Source organism: Eupeodes corollae, chromosome 1, assembly GCF_945859685.1.
Source record: "Eupeodes corollae chromosome 1, idEupCoro1.1, whole genome shotgun sequence".
In the NCBI taxonomy this organism is placed as follows: Eukaryota; Metazoa; Arthropoda; class Insecta; order Diptera; family Syrphidae; genus Eupeodes; species Eupeodes corollae.
Window position 1 is genome coordinate 237515960 of NC_079147.1, and position 13592 is coordinate 237529551.

Genomic DNA, 13592 nt, shown 5'->3' on the forward strand with positions numbered 1-13592 from the left:
TAGGTTTTAAATTTGCAATCTGGTCATCGTTCAGCAATGTACAGAAGTGCTCCTTCCATCTCCGAAATTGATCTTCCATTGACACTAAAAGACTAACGTTCGTGTCCCGAATAGGATGGTTGAAAATATGTTGTTGGCCTATAAGATCTTTAGTGATTTTTTACAGCATCCTCGCGTTACCTCTTCTTGCGCCTGAACCTGCCCAATCAGAATGCAATGTTTTGGCAGCTGGCCAATTAGATACTAGAAACTTGCCTTACTTTCAAGTCTCTTATGACGTCTGAACCTATCTATTGGTAGATTTAATATCCCAAAAACACAATTTAACTTTATCATGAAACAATTTTGTTTATGTTCGCCGGCTGTAGCCGTAATGTGGTGTCGGAGATTTTATGTGCACGAGCTAATGTCGCTGTAGCCACTAGATGCCGCCCCGTAGAGCTTCACGGTGATAATACTTTAGGTTTTAAATACAAAGATGATATTAACAAAAAAGTATATCTGACAGTTTTGTCATTGTCAGAAACGTCAAACAATTATGTGCATTTATTTATTGTACTTTGATTGATAACGTAAAGGGCAAAATCGACTCCCTCATTCTCTTGATAAAATCCCCGACCACTTGTAGGAAATAAAGGGTGTATTTTTAGATGTGAGGCTTTCAAGAAGAAATAAAACGCATATATTTATATATTATATGTTCTGTTCCAAGACCTCGGACTTATCTAAGTGGATAAACGACTTCACACAGCCCCACAAAAAAAATCCAGCCGTGCGGTGTTAAATCACACGATCACCAGAGGCCCAACACGTTTGATAATGTCCCCACCAAAAGTTTCATTCAATAAACTGCTTATTTTTTTTCCTGGCAAGCCTAACCATTATTTTGGTTATAAATTTGCAAGAGTAAGTTTGTTCATTATACAAGGTTATCCATTTTTCGGTTTCAAAAGTAAACGTAAATAAAACATACATAAAATATTTGTTTTCATGATATTTCTTTTTTATTATAAAGTTTAAAACGCAAACAATTGTTCCAAGCATTGATTCTTTTGAGGTAGTTTTCGAGCACTTTCTGACACACATTGGGCGGTATCTCAGCCTTAACTTGATAAATGTTGGTTTTTAAATGCTCTAGAGCTAAGGGTTTATCTGCATAAACACGGTCTTTTTCGTAGGCAATCCTAATTCCTGAGAACGACGAGAAATCGTCGTCGTCATGTCTTCGGCAACACTTTCACTTTACAGCACCGATATTTTCAGTAGTACGAGCGAAACCATGTACACAGACCTTACAATAACTACCACCAAACCTATGGTGGACGATTATGTAAACCATAATCTCCTCTAAAAGCTGTGGCAGAATCACCATTTTTGTAGTAGGTTTTAACAATTTGTATGCGTTGAGCATTTTCGTAAATGTCAGACTTTCAACTGATAAAACAAAATTGGTTTAACAACTTAGTTTGACAGATGTCGAATTCCAGCCCAATACTTTTAAAACCGCAAATAATGGAAAACCGAACTGACCACAAATCAAGTGACAGCTGCCAGGAATACCAACTCAAAAAAAAAAGTATTACCAGATTAAAAACTACATGTTCAGAAAAAAACACCCTTTACAATAATGTTTAAGCATAGAACATTACAATAACATTTAAGCGGGAGTCGTCGTCGATAATTTCGGTTTCGGAAGTAAAATACTCAAGTTGCTTGAAATTCATAATTAATCCAAAATGTGAGTTAAACGTCATTATGTATGGAGAAATGTCATAGTTGTGCTATTTATAATGTAAATTTGTATATGTATTTATTGTGCGGTTTTATACCAACATTTATTTAAAGATATTTGTATGTACATTCTGATTGCGTATCCGGGGGTCATATCATAAAAGTTATTTTTTTTCATTAATCAGCTCTGTTTTCAGTTGTCCATAGGACTTCATTGTTTCAATGTCAACGGAAAGCGGTTTGAGCGCGATGGTGTTGTGGTAACGAGTTAAAATAATGCAATTTTTCAAAAAATAATTTAGAAAATATTTCTTCGTGTGTTTTTCTTAGAAACAAGTGGTTCCTTAGCATTGTAAGCATGAATAATTTTTATTAAAAATCGAATAATTTTTCTATTTGTCCACCATCTAAACTTACAATATTTAAGCACTGTCATTTTCAAGCTATCTTATTGCTGATAAAGGCGGGAAATGGATACATTTGCTTCCAGTCTCATAAAATGACTGCCATAAATTATCATTTAATCCGCAACTAGGGTTGTGTCATTTCAAGGATAGTTGATTTTCAGATGTTAACTTCCAGCTCTAAAACGTTGAAATAAATGACCTTATATGCATCGGAACTGAGACCAATACCACATATTTATTGTTTGTCTGCTTTTTAAACTGTTAAAATAGTTAGAAATATAAAGTCTCTATTTTGCAAATTTGTCAATTCATTAAAATATTTTGAGTAATGTTTGATAATTTAAAAAAAAAGTTTCCTTAAACACACATAGGGAAAAACCCCGCCCTACTAAATTATACTGGTGGCAAAACAGTTCCCTAATTTAGAAGTTAGGAACAGAAGTCACAATCATAGGCGACATCCACATTGTCTCCAATTACTGCAAAAGCATTGGATTCATTCTCGTAACCACTTTCAGTTTCAATTCATCTAGGTGGCCGCTTAATTATTTTCGTCTTGACGTTTTAAGTTTGAGGAGCTTTTTACTATGAGCTTTTTAAAATTGAATCTTTTCCTCGTCTGAGTAAAAAGACTTCTTAAATGCAATACCAAAGAAATCTTTAATTTAATGTTCCGTAACCAAACCATGCTACCTTGTACGTCCGATGAATAAGTTTAACTTATCCACAAATGCTGCTTCATTTTCTGTAGTTGCACCAATTCTTATTTAAGGACCATATACAATTCCAGCAACACATGAAACATTAAAAAAAAAAACTTCTGAAACGTTGTGGTGCTGAAATTATATTTTCGGCCCAGCGAATTTCTTCTCCCAAGAACTACTCTTCCATTAAATTACAACACTTCTGACACAACGATGAATTAATCATTTTGTCCATTGGCAACTACATGGTTGTGAGTTCCACTTCCAAGCCAATGTAAAGCTAGTGTCCGACAGAAAGTCGATTTTCAGCCGAAGCCTAATTATTAGGCTGAAAGAAAATCTTCGGCCGAAGCCGAATCCTAAGGTTGAAAAAAGTCAAGCTTTCTCCTTTCCAATTGGATAAAAATACTATTTTTATTAAAATTTATTGCTTAAAAAATAAAACTCAAATAAAATAAAAATAACTAGTTAGTAGTTTAATTATAAAGAAAAAAGAAATAAATAATTCATTTTTAGTAATAATTTTTAGCAATATAATAATCATCATTTTCCAATCCTGATGCTGATGTTGAAGAAGATTGCTGGGGATCATCGGCTTCTAAAATCATCGGAAACGTTTGATTTGACCAGTTCTGTTGTAATAATTCCAATATTTTTGCCTCGATATTTCCGATTTCATCACTGGTGATATACTTCCCTCTAAACCGAGGATCTATTAGGGTAGCAATCAATAAATTTGGAGTACTTTATTAACAGACTCACACAACCGGATTTTAAGCAATTATAAGTTTTCAGTATCTTCTTTTCTTGGAGCTAGTTTTGAATTCAGCATGACAACCAGTGGTATAATTAATGATATTGATGAAGAGTCGCTTGAAATATCACGTGTAGCTCGATAAAAGCCCTTCAATGGTGATATCAAATCTATTATTTGCACCCATTCTTCTGCTGCTGGTACTTCTATGCCACCGCGTTCTGCCATTTACAAATTTACAGCGAATTTTTATTCCATGAGCCTTTCCAACATTAGATACGTGCTATTTCAGCGTGTTTCAACATCTTGAATCAAAGTCGCAAGTTTCTTGGAATTGCTTTAAATATCGACAAGCTTGATTACTTCTTTTAAAATGTCCAACAATTTTGAGATTTTTTTTATTATATCCATCATGGGATCGCTTTTGAATATAATGTCATGAATTACCAACTGAAGCGTATGAGTTTCGCATCCAATTAATGCAAAGTTTTCAAAACGCATGGCAGTCTGCATATTACAAGCATTGTCGCGTATAACCATGTGAACTTGGTTGGTCAATCGGAATTCAGCAATTATATTGATTAGCATTTCTGAAATATGCTTTCCAATATGATTGTCTTCAAGTGCACTTGCTGCCAATATAAATTTTTGTCTTTTCGTTGCTTGAATGAAATGAGCTGTGCAACTCAGTAAAGAACAAGTCTTCTTAGGATTACTCCATAAGTCTGTAGTAAGGCTGACCCATTCAGCCTTTTCCAAGAGAAGTATGACTTTTTTACCTTTAAATACGTCGCTTTCATTAAAGTCGTTCTGAAATATTTGTCAGACTTTTTTCTGTATCTAAATAGAGTGTCAGAGTCAGCTAAGTTGAGCCTTCGAAATGCGTCTCCTTCAAACAAGTTATACAGCAGCATGTCGGCGATAATGAGATCCATTATATTTGTATCGATTCTTATGGATATCGGATGATCATCAGGACAGCGCAGCTTTTTTCTTTTCAATCATTTCATATATGTAATGTGGATTGTTTCAGTTCATTTTTGTCTTGTGAAGGGTTTAAGTTTAACCTCTCTCTCTTTTTTTCAAAGTTTGTTTTTCTTGTATTGTTTGTTCATTGCTTTTCGTATAAGTTTCCCATTCATTTAAATGTTGACTTGCCAAAAGTTTCTTAATATTTGTCGTGGTCTGTTTTTTTGGTAAAACACTTCCAAGAGACAAAGCTTTTTTACATATTTTAAAAATTGCTTTATTGCTGTTTTTAAAAAAATATTCCCAGATAGGAATTTTTCCCAAAGATTTCGTCATGTTAATATATACATATGTACAAATATAAACAACAAAACAAAATAAAAATACACAAATCGTCCAAAAAAGTTCTATAGTTTACTTTTACTAGATTTAAGAGCGGATAATTATAAGTAAATGCATATTTTGAAAATTAAAAAAAAAATTTCCGGCGCCTATTACGAAGCTTGATATAAACGGTGATTTTTTAAGAGCTTGAGAACTTTTTAAAAAAAAAAAACGCATAAAATTTGCAAAATCTCATCGATTCTTTATTTGAAACGTTAGATTGGTCCATGACATTTACTTTTTGAAGAGAATTTCATTTAAATGTTGATCGCGGCTGCGTCTTAGGTCCAATTTTGGGTAACTTTTTCGAGCATTTCGGCCGGAATAGCCCGAATTTCTTCGGAAATATTGTCTTCCAAAGCTGGAATAGTTGCTGGCTTATAGACTTTAGACTTGACGTAGCCCCACAAAAAATAGTCTAAAGGCGTCAAATCCCATGATCTTGGTGGCCAACTTACCGGTCCATTCCTTGAGATGAATTGTTCTCCGAAGTTTTCCCTCAAAATGGCCATAGAATCGCGAGCTGTGTGGCATGTAGCGCCATCTTGTTGAAACCACATGTCAACCAAGTTCAGTTCTTCCATTTTTGGCAACAAAAAGTTTGTTAGCATTGAACGATAGCGATCGCCATTCACCGTAACGTTGCGTCCAACAGCATCTTTGAAAAAATACGGTCCAATGATTCCACCAGCGTACAAACCACACCAAACAGTGCATTTTTCGGGATGCATGGGCAGTTCTTGAACGGCTTCTGGTTGCTTTTCACTCCAAATGCGGCAATTTTGCTTATTTACGTAGCCATTCAACCAGAAATGAGCCTCATCGCTGAACAAAATTTGTCGATAAACACATTTCGAACCGAACACTGATTTTCGTAATAAAATTCAATGATTTGCAAGCGTTGCTCGTTAGTAAGTCTATTTATGATGAAATGTCAAAGCATACTGAGCATCTTTCTCTTTGACACCATGTCTGAAATCCCGCGTGATCTGTCAAATACTAATGCATGAAAATCCTAACCTCAAAAAAATCACCCTTTATTAAACATATTCTTCGGCTTCGGCCAAATCCGAATGTTTGGCCAAATGTTGTCTTTTTTTGTCCGAAATTCGGCGGAACCGAAGGCCGAAGCTTCTGTCGGACACTATAAAGCACATAGAATTCCTCTTTGTGGGATGCTGTAAACGTCCACTAATTTTCATTTCATAAAAGAATTGTCAGTACAAATTTCTCGGAAAATGGCTGACAATTGTGGAAAAATAGATAACAATTGTTGGGTATTTTTCGACAATTCAACAAAATTGTCAAATTGTTTATGGAACAGATTTTGTCAAGTTGTAAAAATTGTAATCTGTCACAATTTTCTATGTTTAAGAAATGGGCCCCTGCCCTGCTCTGAATGCAGTTGCAAAGGTCCTTAGAATTGTTGAGGACTTGTGAACAAACGTTTTGTCAGGATCTGTAAAAAATAAACTTAGCTCAAGAATTCCATCTGACCTTAAAGTACTACGATTAAGAGCTCAAAAAAGAGGAAAGGCAGTTCTATCCTTTAGCTGTGGCTATATAAAATAGAACCTTAATCAGCTAACACTCTTGTTTAAATTTGATGTTTTATGTTGAATTTAACTTCAAAAATAAGGATTTCTTCAGATAGCACTTTCATGAAATGTTTGTATTTTTTCGAAAAAGGACGATGTCGATATTCTGTCTACAAAATTTCCAGACTTGTTGTTTCTTTCGTATTAAAAAATTGCAATATTTATGTATTTTATAAAATTTCTAGAAACATGGCTTTCTCATTGGTCTTCTGTTTTGACTTGATTCTTCTTGTTTTTCAATCAAGTTTTATTGAAACGTCTAGCTCGGAACAACATAAGCCCTTCCAATTCGCAGCATGGTAAGTTAAATTAATAAAATATTGCCATATTTTTATAAAATTTTGACGAATAATGTTTTATTATTTTATTTTCAAGTGACGTTTTCTGTCATGGTGATTTACTTAAAACAATTCAAATGAGTAAAATCTTCCAAGATTCAAAACATTTTGTTGATATGAAGTTAAAAAATTTACCAAACATTACAATTGATAATTTTAAAAAGTTTATGAGAAGCAAACATGACAAACCCAGTATGGACGACTTGGAATTATTTATCAATGTGAGTTAAAAAATACCTTTTTAAGTATATATTGTTTAGTAAGAATTTCTAGAGTAATATCCTTGCGTTGAACAAGGATAGTTCTAAGTTTCTAATTTCAAATACTAGTTTTAATTTTACATCATGAGCAAAATAAATTGACCAAAGCGAACATGACTTTACACGACATCTCAAAAAATTAAATTAACTAAACAATTTCTTAAGTTCAATAAATTTTTCCATAATTCAGTCAAAAAAGATTACAGTGGTCTTAGGCAATGTGCAAATTTTTTATATTAATTTATACATTACATAAAATCTTTCAGGACAATTTTGAAGACAGTGTCAAAGTATTTACGGAATGGTATCCAAAAGACTGGAAACTTAAGCCAAAGTTTCTCGATCATATTAAAAATAATGAATTCAAGATCTGGGGTAGCGATCTCAATCGAATTTGGAAGACTCTCGGTCGTAAGCTCATTGATGATGTTTACAATAATCCCGACCTATATTCCATAATTCCCGTCAAGAATCCAATCATTATTCCGGGTGGTCGTTTTCTTGAATTCTATTACTGGGATTCGTATTGGATTATTCGAGGACTTCTATATTCAGAAATGCACAAGACAGCCCGAGGAATGATTTTGAATTTTCTATCGATGATAGAACGTTTTGGTTTTGTTCCGAACGGAGGCCGTATTTATTATGCCAAACGATCTCAGCCGCCATTATTGGCAGCCATGATTGAGTCTTATGTTGATTTTACGAATGATAAAAAGTTTGCCATAGATAATGTTGGACTCTTGGAGAAAGAGTTCGATTATTGGAGGAAAAATCATGTGGTTGTCGTTGATGGTCATATATTGGCTGTTTATGGAGACAATTCAACTGGTCCAAGGCCGGAATCATATCGTGAAGATGTCAACAACTCGCTGGTATTTCCAACACCAAAACTTCGGCAAGCATACTACTCTGAAATTGCAGCAGGTGCTGAGTCCGGTATGGATTTTAGCAGTCGCTGGTTTATAAACGAAAACGGAACGAATCAGGGTGGTCTCAAGAACATTAAGTGCCGGTCTATTGTTCCAGTGGAGTTGAATGCAATCTTATACTGGAATGCAAAGATCATTGCCAAATTCTATTCTATGGCGGATAACGCTGAAAAATCTATGAAATACATGTTTTATGCCAAGCAGATTCTTGAAGTAAGATTAACCCTCTGTCAAGATTATAAAATTATGTTAATGGAAATATTTTACAAAAGGCAATTGATGCAGTTCTCTGGAATGAAGATGCTGGTGTTTGGCTAGATTATGACTTAATCAACAAGAAATCACGAAATTATTTTGTGCCAACAAATCTGTCCCCCTTATGGACGAATGCCTTTAATATCTCCAATTCCGGAAATATCTCGAAACGTGTGCTTGACTACATTTCCAAGTTGAGGCTCAATAATCATCCAGGTGGAATTCCAACTACATTGGTTAATAGTGGAGAACAATGGGATTTTCCAAATGCTTGGCCACCAATGCAGTATATTGTGGTCAAAGGATTAGAAAACTTAAAGACTCCAGAAGCTGGAAGGTTATCAAAGCTGTGGGGTCATCGTTGGGTACAATCAAACTACGAAGCTTATAAGAAAGCTTATAAAATGTATGAAAAGGTAAATGTAATTTGCTTTTCTTAAAATGGTTCCGTGAAGTATTAAAACAATTTTGGTTTACTATTTTTTCCAGTATGACTCTGAAGTATTTGGTGGAATTGGAGGTGGTGGAGAATATAATGTCCAGACAGGATTTGGTTGGACAAATGGTGTTATCATAGAATTTCTTGTAAAGTACGGACGTGAGATCAAGCCATTAAAAACAAAACAATTTGGCTTTATTTAGAAAGTGGATAAATTTAATAATAAGATAGATAAATAAACGGAGAGTATTTAGTTTGAAAATATTGCTTTAATAAAACGTAAGCTTTTTATTTAGGTAAAGGGTGGTTTTTTTGAGGTTAGGATTTTCATGCATTAGTATTTGACAGATCACGCGGGATTTCAGACATGGTGTCAAAGAGAAAGATGCTCAGTATGGTTTGACATTTCATCATGAATAGACTTACTAACGAGCAACGCTTGCAAATCATTGAATTTTATTACCAAAATCAGTGTTCGGTTCGAAATGTGTTTCGCGCTTTACGTCCGATTTATGGTCTACATAATGATGAGGCTCATTTCTGGTTGGATTTCTACGTAAATAAGCAAAATCGCCGCATTTGGAGTGAAGAGCAACCAGAAGCCGTTCAAGAACTGCCCATGCATCCCGAAAAATGCACTGTTTGGTGTGGTTTGTACGCTGGTGGAATCATTGGACCGTATTTTTTCAAAGATGCTGTTGGACGCAACGTTACGGTGAATGGCGATCGCTATCGTTCAATGCTAACAAACTTTTTGTTGCCAAAAATGGAAGAACTGAACTTGGTTGACATGTGGTTTCAACAAGATGGCGCTACATGCCACACAGCTCGCGATTCTATGGCCATTTTGAGGGAAAACTTCGGAGAACAATTCATCTCAATGAATGGACCGGTAAGTTGGCCACCAAGATCATGCGATTTGACGCCTTTAGACTATTTTTTGTGGGGCTACGTCAAGTCTAAAGTCTACACAAATAAGCCAGCAACTATTCCAACATTTCCGAAGAAATTCGGGTTATTCCGGCCGAAATGCTCGAAAAAGTTACCCAAAATTGAACTTTCCGAATGGACCACCTAAGACGCAGCCGCGGTCAACATTTAAATGAAATTATCTTCAAAAAGTAAATGTCATGGACCAATCTAACGTTTCACATAAAGAATCGATGAGATTTTGCAAATTTTATGCGTTTTTTTTTTTTTTTAAAAAAAGTTCTCAAGCTCTTAAAAAATCACCGTTTACATTGGTGTTTTAAGAATATAGAGTAACTCTTCCATATCATTCAATCAAAGAACTTAATGCTCACTAAAACAACGATACACACTTTAACAAGCACATGGAAAATATTGACACTGGTACAGTATTCCACATTCGTGAAGTGCTGCTTAAAAAAGGATATCAGCACTTAATAGTACGTCCGAAATTTGGGTCAAGGGTAAATTGGTGTCTATTCCTAAAAGCAAGGGTATTAGTTTTTAATTGTTTGAGATTAGGCATGAAATTGGCTATTTCACTATAACAAAGTTTATGAAAATAGCGATACAACAACGATAGGCATGAGACCTTACGGAGGTGTTCCAGAGTAGCGAGTAATAGAACGATCGTCGATAATTTTTGGAGCTTTATCCAATCTATACAGAAGACTCAAGTACGTTAATGGGGCACTAGCCCAAATATGAGAATTATACTCGATTTTTGGACGATAAAAGATTTTTAAATTATAGCCAGATAAAAAGAGATACAAACGACTTCATCACCTAAACACTTAGCGGCATTTTTGACTATGTAAAATATGTGATAACTTCACAAGAAGTGGTTTGTAATCTAGAATACGTGATCACTTCACAACAAGTGGTTTGTGATGCACATATCTAAAACTAAAATCTTTTTAGTCTCCTTTGAAGCATTAAATTCTACACGTTTTATGATTCCCCCCTGGACAATATTGTCAAGATCAGAATTTAATAGGCTTATCATACGCTGCCGTTGGTAGTCCACATCCGAAGGGCAAGGATGACAATTTTAAAACGAATATGAAAATGTGAGGGTACTGCCATCAGCGATAAAATTAAGTGGGTAAGATGTTTCAGATAAAAGACCATTTATAAAATTAAGGAAGAATATCGGGAAAAGAACGGAGCCTTGTAGCACACCAGCATTTATTTTTTGGATGTCAGATTTAAATACGTCCAATATGACTCGAATAGAACGGTCTGAAAGGTAATTTCTAATCCAACAAAGAAGAGATTCATCGATAAAAAGAATACTCATTTTTGATAAACGAGCTTGGTGCGAAATTCTTTTAAATGCCTTTGAAATATCGAGTGCAATAATCTTACTTTCTTCAAAATGATGTTAAGAGATACACCTACGAGAGCCATACTGCCGGTCATTAATAAACTTTCGTTCTTTAAGATATTTCTTAAGTTAAAAATTGATCAGCGTTTTCATGACCTTGAAAAGAAGGAACGTAAGTGCAATTTGCGCCTTTTTAGGGATAATCTCGACAAATTCCATATACTCGGGAAGAGATCTACAGAGCATGACAGATGAAAAGCTTAATTTACTTACTTAAGGTGGCGCTACAGTCTTGTGTGAACAAGGGCCTCACCCAATAAACTTCTCCATCTAGCTCGATCCCTAGCTAGATGTCTCTAATACTTCGCTCCAAGTTCGGTAAGGTCACTTTTCACTTATGCGCACCACCTGGTTCACGGTCTTCCTCTACTGCGCTGTCCTGTGGGTGTGGATTCAAAGGCTTTCCAGGCTGAAGCTTTGGTTTCCATGTGCTTTACGCGACCCAGCCATCTTAGTAGTTTGACTTTTACCCTTCTGGCTAAGTCTACGTCGCTTTACAGACCGTACAGCTCATCTTTCCATCTTTTCATCCACTTCCATTCGATGCATACAGGACCGTAGATCACAGGAAGAACTTTTCTCTCGAAACGACCCAAGGTGCTTTCATCCGCTTTTCTCTTAGTTTAAGCTTCTGTACCGTATAGCAGGACTGGGATGATGAGGGTCTTATATAGCGACATTTTCTTAGTCCAAAGAAACAGCGGTTAGCAAGAGTTATTCTCCGTGTGATCTCAGCGATGGTGTTGTTTTCTGCGTTTATAGCGGAGCCTAGGTAGAAGAAGTCCTTGACTACATCAATGTTACGTCTGTCAATAGTGACGTATTGACCAAGACGTCGGTGTTGTAAGTCCTTTCTTGACGACAGCTTGTACTTTGTTTTGCCCTCATTAACCGTTAAACCCATTTTCGTATGAATATCCTGCACAAAAGGACGAGTTTGGCAAGAATACCTAAGCTGGGCATGGCCCTCTACAGCTCGTTCTTGTAGATGCTGTCATATTTGGCCTTGAAATCGATGAGAAGATGTTGGGTGTTGATTTGATGTTCTTGGGATTTTTCTAGGATCTGTCTTAATGTGAATATTTGATCGACTCTGTGGACTTTCCTGCTCTAAAACCACACTGATATGGACCTATCAGGTCATTGACAATGGGCTTTAGATGTTCACATATTACGGAAGATAAGATTTTGCAAGCGATGTTAAAAAGTTGGTGCAGTTTAGAGGGTCTACTTTTTCAGAATATGGTAAACAATACTGAGTTTCCATTCATCGTGCAAGCTTTCTTCCGATCATATCTTACAAATAAGTTGGTGCATGCTCCTAACCAACTTATCTCCAGCTGCTTTAAAGAGTTCGGCATTCAAGCCATCTGCTCCAGCGGCTTTGTTAGACTTTATCTTAAATTTAGCAATCTTTACTTCGTCTAAGTCGGGAGGACGGGGTTGTTGGCTTTCGTCGTCTATATGTTGAAGAGATCATCCTGCCTGACACCGGATTTCGGTTCTTCCTCGCCGAACAATAGCAGAAATACCATCCTGGTTATCAGATTTTCGAATGTCGAGATCTTTAGGTACTCTATAGCTACTGTACTAATGTTAAAGAAGATTCGTCCAATAAAATCGTTTACCATTTCAAGTACAGATGAAGTAATGTTACTTATTGACAGCATCTAATTAACAGCAAACTGTGATGCAAGAAAATTGGCTTTTATCAATCGAGCATATAAAAGGTGTGTCAACAATGATAAAGTAGTGTTACGAACAATTTATTCAAACGATCGGAAATTTGTAGTACCTGTAAGGCATTTTAGTATTTTTCGCCGTGATTTCTGGACATTCAAAAATACATCCGTGACAGGTCTCTTTAAAGGTTGTTTGAACTTATTTCGGTTTTTGTCAGAAGGATTGGCTTTATAAATCCGGAAACTTCCATCTTTGATCCTTATAACCTCAAACTCGGCTCAAAGTATAAGTTTACTTTTGGGTTTGATAGATTTACCCTATTCGGGATAAAAGTTGTTATTCCACAAAGAATTAAGTTCGTAACCAAATCTGCACTAGAATCCAGGTAACTATGGACGAAGTATAGTGATCAGTTAGAGTTCCTGAAGAATTCGTTAAGACCGTCCAAGTTAGCTTTCTCATATTGCCAAACGGTTCTCGTGGGTTTTTTTTCTTTAATTTAGTTTTGCATGAGAAATTTACAGATAAAACACAATGATCTTATGTATGTGCCTTGAGACATACTCATTACGAATAGAGGTAAGAAACAAGTCTGGAGTGTCAAATTCATTTAAACGAGCCAGTTCTTCATCGAAGATTAACTTTAGTGATAAAGCTCATTTTCCACTTTTGGGGGTTAAGTTGATATAAGTATAACTGTCTTATTTTGAATTCGGAAAATTCAAGGATGATTATTGACATTCTTTCTCCTCTCCATCCTCAAAATGTCACTTTTAGTAAGG

The 13592-nt window shown here is 35.5% G+C and overlaps 1 protein-coding gene across 2 annotated transcripts; it reads left to right on the top strand.

Annotated features, from left to right (window-relative positions):
- The first annotated feature begins 1945 nt into the window (after positions 1–1945).
- Positions 1946–9063, top strand: LOC129942550 (trehalase-like). 2 transcript variants are annotated; one of them, XM_056051545.1, is made up of 6 exons: positions 1946–1991; positions 6733–6846; positions 6923–7106; positions 7412–8290; positions 8350–8748; positions 8822–9063. In XM_056051545.1, exons 2-6 carry the CDS (start codon positions 6737–6739, stop codon positions 8972–8974), a joined length of 1725 nt encoding a protein of 574 aa, XP_055907520.1. In that variant the 5' UTR covers positions 1946–1991; positions 6733–6736; the 3' UTR covers positions 8975–9063. The 2 variants fall into 2 exon arrangements, with proteins under 2 accessions (XP_055907520.1, XP_055907519.1); XM_056051544.1 differs by lacking the exon at positions 1946–1991 and having other exon boundaries at positions 6621–6846.
- The last annotated feature ends 4529 nt before the right edge of the window (positions 9064–13592 follow it).